The 7261-nt window shown below is 30.6% G+C and overlaps 1 protein-coding gene across 1 annotated transcript; it reads left to right on the forward strand.

Moving 5' to 3' along the window:
• Positions 1-1510: 1510 nt before the first annotated feature.
• Uba1 (ubiquitin-like activating enzyme 1) lies at positions 1511-5035 on the forward strand. The gene has a single exon (XM_014438994.2). The coding sequence runs from the start codon at positions 1666-1668 to the stop codon at positions 4807-4809; it is 3144 nt and encodes a 1047-aa protein (XP_014294480.1). The 5' UTR covers positions 1511-1665; the 3' UTR covers positions 4810-5035.
• Positions 5036-7261: the final 2226 nt, after the last annotated feature.

The following is a 7261-nucleotide window of genomic DNA, read 5'->3' on the forward strand; positions in this document are numbered from 1 at the left end:
TTAATGGAATCAGTAATAATTTTTCCTCATTCCTTAGACAGAATCAAATCGATTGGTTTATAATAATCTTGAAAAAAAATGTGTACTTTTTGAGCTGTACACTAAAAATTTTAAATTTTGTTTTTAACTTTTTTTGTACTGAAGAACTCAAGACTTTCTGTAGATTTAAACCTTCACATGAAGATAGAGAACATTAAAAAAAAAAAAAGCATATAAATCGGTCCAATATTTATTGGGCTACAAACTGGTTCAAAGGAGAAAGTAATCAGTAAAGTATTTTCATTACCTCTATGAAACTATTAGATGAAAGTGAATGATTGGAAATTAATTTTAAAAGTATAGATCTTGATCTATTTATAGCTTATAAATGAATATAATATGCAAAAACTTTAAATTCAAACTACATTATTTTTATTAATTAACTACATATATATATAAATAAAACTACATCATATTTAAATTACATACGTCTGTTCAATCATTTCTTATCTATTCAGACCCCATAAAATTGTAAATCAATATAATTGTAAATATGTATGTAAACTATTATATCATTCTTAATTATTTTTACATCGTTTTCTTTTTTCTTTTTTATTTATTCATTGTTTTTTATTGTTCAACTGATAAAAGTGAGTAAGTAACATATAATTATTTTTTATAATGACTAATAATATTTCTTCGTATTTTTGTTTAAGTATCTCTGAGGCTCCTCTGCACTCATCTGTCGATTTCTCTGTATTATTCTAAAGGGACTTGTCCCAGAATAAATACAGTATTATTATTAACAAATATTTCAAGACATACAAATAAATTAACAAGAAATATATACTCATAAACATATATTTTTTATTTTCGAGACATAATTAATTTTAATTTCATATTTAAAAATGTTTTATATTATTATGATTTCAGCACTAGATAAGAGATATGAATGATTTTTTGATAACAGTATATAATCTGTAGATTAGATCTACCCCTGTCAACAAATGTCAGAGGTTTATTGATTTACTTTTAGCATTACAAGTCATTTTTAGAGATTGGGTTCAGTAATAGTTCACTCAGAATTTTAACAAGATATTTATTTTAATCTTATTTGTCTGTAAAAAAAAAGAAAAAAGAATGATAGTTAAAAGGAAAAAAAACATATTAAATCAAAGTACATATGGGAGAGGATTATGTGTCATACTTCTTTCAAAGCTAAAGGCTGGTTTAAATGTACCGCCAAATGGAGTTTAATTTGAGATTTATGTAATAAAATTACTCTGATTTCTAGTTGTTTTAAAAACATATTTAAAAATTTAAATGAAATATTAAATGACATATTAATTATAATTATATCTTCAAAAATTAGTTTCTAAACGTCGTTATAACAATAAAATGGTCATAATGTAGTTGTTTTTTTTGTAGTGTATGGTAAAATATTTCATTATTATTATTTTACAATTTTTGAGCTTAATTTGTGAAATTGGGAATTTTAAATTGTAATATTTTAGAAAAGTTGAGAATGCAGATGGCTGTGCATGACTGTCCGTGTGATTAGTCAGCCATTAAAGTGTAGTTCCAGTACCGTGTAAATTTTTTTGTTAGTTTTATTCGGATTATTGTAGTCATCATTGTAGTGGTAGTGCAAAATAAACTCAGGCTGAATATACGGCCTTTTGTCCGATGTCTAGTGCTGAAGTGGCCAACAATTCCATAGAACCTCCAGCCAAGAAGCGGAAAATTGCTACAGGAGAGACTGCTCCAGCGAACTCCGTTTCAAAGGCATTATCAGCCATGGCGAATAATGGATCGCACAATTCGAATCAAGACATTGATGAGGGACTTTACTCTCGCCAACTTTACGTTTTAGGGCATGATGCCATGCGACGAATGGCATCTTCTGATGTTCTTATTTCTGGTTTAGGAGGACTTGGTGTAGAAGTAGCTAAAAACGTCATATTAGGTGGTGTTAAATCTGTTACATTACATGATGACACTGTTTGCACTATATCAGATCTGTCTTCACAATTTTATTTATCTGAAAATTCTGTCGGTTTAAATCGTGCAGAAGCCTCTTGCCAGTTACTTGCTGAACTTAACAATTATGTTCCAACTAGAGCTTACACTGGACCCCTTACTGATGATTTTATCAAAGGATTTAGTGTTGTAGTTTTAACTAATGCTTCAGAAGAAGAAAAACTAAGAGTTTCTGAAATAGCTCATGCATCCGATGTTTCTTTAATTATAGCTTCAACTATGGGTGTATTTGCTCAAGTATTCTGTGATTTTGGCCGAGAATTCAGTGTAGTTGACACGAATGGTGAAAATCCAGTTTCTGCTATGATAGCAAGTATATCTCGAGAGGAAGAAGGAGTTATCGCTTGTTTGGATGATACTAGACATGGCTTAGAAGATGGAGATTATGTTACATTTTCTGAAATCCAGGGAATGACTGAATTGAATGGTTGTGAGCCAACTAAAATAAAAGTTCTTGGGCCATACACATTTAGTATTAGTAATACTTCTAAGTTTGGAGAATACATTCGTGGTGGAATCGTTCAACAAGTTAAAATGCCCAAAGTTTTGCAATTTAAGTCATATTCAGAAGCTCTCAAGTCTCCTGAATTTATATTTACTGATTTTGGGAAATTTGATCATCCCCAACAACTTCATGTGGCATTTAAAGCTGTAGAATCTTATAAGAAAGAATTTGGCAAGTTGCCTTCACCATGGGACAACAAAAATGCTTCAGATTTCATTAACTGTTGTAAGTCTGTTTTATCTGACTTAAGCTTGGATGTTGAATTGAATGAGAAGCTTATGGAACAATTTGCTAAAACATGTTCCGGAAATATGAATCCCATTGATGCGTTTATTGGTGGTGTTGTTGCCCAGGAAGTAATGAAAGCTTGTAGTGGGAAGTTTCATCCAATTTTCCAATGGTTGTATTTTGATTCTACCGAATTATTGCCAACTGAAGATCTAAGTCCCAATGACTGTGCAGCTACTAATTCTCGATATGATGGGCAAGTTGCCATTTTTGGAACAGAATTTCAGAAAACTTTGGGTGCACTGAAATATTTCGTTGTTGGTGCTGGAGCGATTGGATGTGAACTTCTTAAGAATTTTTCGATGATGGGTGTAGGAGCAGATGGTGGAAAAGTAATTGTAACAGATATGGATCTTATTGAAAAATCTAACTTAAATAGACAATTTTTATTTAGACCTCATGATGTTCAAAAACCTAAGTCAGCTACTGCAGCAAAAGCAATAAAAAAAATGAATCCATTAATGAACGTGATTGCTCATGAAAATCGAGTTGGGCCAGAAACTGAGAAAGTTTATGATGATGCCTTTTTTGAGGATTTAGATGGTGTTGCAAATGCACTAGATAACGTTGATGCAAGGATATACATGGATCGTCGTTGTGTTTATTACCGTAAACCATTATTGGAATCAGGAACTCTTGGTACAAAAGGTAATACACAAGTTGTTGTCCCCTTCCTTACTGAATCTTACAGTTCTTCTCAAGATCCACCTGAGAAAAGCATTCCTATATGTACTTTGAAGAATTTTCCTAATGCGATTGAACATACCCTTCAGTGGGCTAGAGATGTTTTCGAAGGCTTATTTCGCCAGTCTGCTGAAAATGCTGCTCTTTACTTAAGTGATGCTAATTTTATTGATAGAACTTTGCGTTTGCCTGGGGTCCAACCAATGGAAGTTTTGGAATCTATCAAACAGGCTCTAATTGACGACAGGCCAAAATCTATTGAAGATTGTATCGCTTGGGCTAGAAATCATTGGCAAGAACAATATTCAAATCAGATACGTCAACTTCTTTTCAATTTCCCACCCGATCAGATGACAACCAATGGCCAACCATTCTGGTCAGGTCCCAAAAGATGCCCTGTACCATTAGTCTTCGATGTGAATAACGATCTACACTTGGATTACATTCTAGCTGCTGCTAATCTCAAGGCTGAAGTGTACGGAATTCCTCAGGTCCGTGATAGAAGCTTAATCGCTAAAGTAGTACAGAGTGTACCTGTTCCTGAATTTACTCCAAAATCGGGGGTGAAAATTGCCGTAACTGATTCACAGATGGCCAACGGAGCTGGTGGGCAAATAGATCAAGATAAAATTGGTCAGTTACAGAATGAACTTCCATCGAAAGAAATGTTTAATGGCTTAAACATCACACCACTCGAATTCGAAAAAGATGATGATAATAATCTTCATATGGATTTCATTGTTGCTGCATCAAATCTAAGAGCTGCAAATTACAACATACCAGCAGCAGATAGACATAAGAGTAAGTTGATAGCTGGTAAGATTATTCCAGCAATAGCAACTACAACATCTGTTGTTGCTGGTTTGGTTTGTATTGAACTTATGAAGCTAGCTAAGGGGTATAACGATATAGGTCAGTTTAAGAATGGTTTTGTTAATTTGGCACTTCCATTCTTTGGATTCTCTGAGCCGATATCAGCTCCTAAATTGAAGTATTACGAAAACGAATGGACATTATGGGATCGATTCGAAGTTACTGGAGAGATGACTCTCAAAGAGTTTATCGATTATTTTAAAGACAAACATCAGCTGGAAATAACCATGTTATCTCAAGGTGTTTGCATGCTTTATTCTTTCTTCATGGCTAAAAGTAAATTGGAAGATAGACTCAATCTTCCTATGTCAGAAGTGGTTCGTAGAGTATCTAAAAGAAAACTCGAACCTCATGTTAAAGCTCTAGTGTTCGAACTCTGCTGCAATGATACAGATGGCAATGATGTGGAAGTACCCTACGTGAGGTATACATTGCCTTGATCCACATAAAATTATTATCAATTAAAATTATGATTGAAGTCACAGGGTTTTTTTAAGTCTCAAGTGTGACTGCTGTTTTTTTACAATCGAGGATGCACTGCGAGGTTCACAATTGAGAGAATAGTCTATTTGGTGACATCTTCTGATAAATCAATATTGTGCTTAATGATTGTTAGCACATCTGTGATATAAAATCATCAGACATCATAAATTATTATTATTTCTATTGTGCATTTGTTTATAGTTGAATTTTTATAATTCATTATCTTAGATAGCTAATTATTAATTAATATTTGCTATGTAATGTTTGAAGTGTTACAATTACTTTTTTTTAATCTTTTTTCTTTTTCTTTTTTCTCTCTTTTTTTTTTTTTTTTTTTTAAATTTCTTCACAATATTTGAGCCGTTTATTCAAGTGTATTTAACAGTTTAGAAGCACTTGCTGAATTGGGCTTTGTTATAATTGTATCCTTAAAATGTATTGAATGAAATAAATAGTATTTTAGAGAAGAATTCTTACTTTTCCCCCCAAATTTTTTTTTTTTAACTCGGCTATGATTTATAGTAGAGTTTTAAATGTGCTAACAGAATGCACAATTGAAATGTTTTGTATTAGAATGGTAACATTTGTCCATATTTAATGAAATTTTAAAGGATAGGTTAAAGTTATTTTTTAATGATGAAAAGATAGTTGGCCGTAGATAATGTATATGAGGAGAAGATAGTTAGAGGTGTGGTCAGAGAATAACTAATAAGTTAATAAACTTTTAACCCCAACTATCTTCTTATAAAAATTATTTTTTCTTATGTTAATATATTTTTATTTACTAATATTCTATTTTTAATTAGAAGTCTGTTTAATTGAACCTACTTTTAAAATAAGGAATCAACCAATATTGTTTTTGTTTATTTTATAAAGTAATTTTTTTTTTTTTTTTATGTCAACGAAAATACTAGGCTCTATCAATATGTAACAACAATATAGAGAACGGATATTCCTTGAGTATATCTTACGAAATGAAAATTCTTTAAAACATTGAGGCGTTTAATCGTAAAGTAAAAACAGAAATGTTTTGGCAAATTTTTTTTTTTAAGAATCTTCAGGAATTTGTTTTCTTTTGAGAATAAAATTCTGGTTAAATTTAATACATCGTAATTAACAAACATTTTAACTGTATTGATGTTTTAATTTTATCAATTATAATGTTTTATGACTGAGTGCCTCAATTATTGATTTAGCTTACTAAACCTAATTTCAGTTAAATGTTGGTTGGCTTCTTATTGTGTGTCGATGGCCTAGAATGAAAATTTCTATCTCAAAAAAAAAAAAAAAAAAAAAAGAACTTTTTACTAACTTAAAACTTAAATACTGTGGCTTTTGAGAAAGGTGCAAGGTTTTATTTTTGTCGATAGAGTGCAACATGAGTAAGATTTGACTTATCAAATTAATATATACAAATTTAGTTTTATTTTGGAGATATGAGGTTTTCATTCTAGGCCATCGACATGTGGGTTCAGTTAGTCTTTGTAATGAAAAATTAATTTTTTACCTTGGTATTTATTTAATAATTGTGGGTTAAGTTATTTGATTTACTGATTAACAGAATAAAGTTACTATAATTTGTATCATTTTAAGTGAAATTTTTAATTATTTTAATTGGAGGAAGATAGTCCGGGTGGCGGTCAATAAAGGTATCGAAACAGTAAAAGAAAACTGTATTGTTAACCAACTTTTCACCCCACTTTGCAGGGCTATATGGTGGTAGTTCAGTTGCCCTTTATACTACCACCCAACATCTCTGCAAAGTTGGGCGAAAAGTTGTTTAACAATTAATAGTTTTCTTTTACTGTTTTGATAGTTTTATTGACCGCCACCCGGACTATCTTCCTTCAATCTACTTCATATTTAACTATCTTCTTCCAATTTGAATTATTTTAATTTTACCTTGGGTATTCTCTGAATTTAATAGCTTTTAAATTTATTTAAGGAAGTAATATTTATGGTTAAATATTTACATTATAATATTATGATGATTATAATAGAAATGATGATGCTTTACAAGCCCAGAGTTTTGATAATCGTACTTCCCCAAAAATATTTGCCTGTTTATTTCCCTCTTTTTTACTTTATCCAAATACATTGAAAAGAATAAACCTTACACAGTTAAATAATTTAGTCTTAAAAAATATTATTAATGTCAAAGATTCATTAAGGTGAAGGTAACTTGGTTAAATTTTAAGGCAAGAATATTTCACCAATTTTAATTGGTATACATAAAATAATTGTATATATAACAATATGTTTATATGTAAACATAAAACAATATGTTTATATGTAAACACAAACAATATGTTTATATGTAAACATAAACAGTATGTTCATATGTAAACATTGGAACATATGAACAATATGTTCTATATTTTGGCTTTCATGCCATTTTCAGTAACAAAA

The sequence above is a fragment of the Halyomorpha halys genome, unplaced genomic scaffold (genome assembly GCF_000696795.3).
Source record: "Halyomorpha halys isolate HHAL.00 unplaced genomic scaffold, Hhal_1.1 Scaffold72.1, whole genome shotgun sequence".
Classification (NCBI taxonomy): Eukaryota; Metazoa; Arthropoda; class Insecta; order Hemiptera; family Pentatomidae; genus Halyomorpha; species Halyomorpha halys.

Bases quoted from the DNA above. Each gene is read 5' to 3' on its own strand.
- Uba1 (XM_014438994.2), top strand. From the start codon at position 1,666: ATGTCTAGTGCTGAAGTGGCCAACAATTCCATAGAACCTCCAGCCAAG.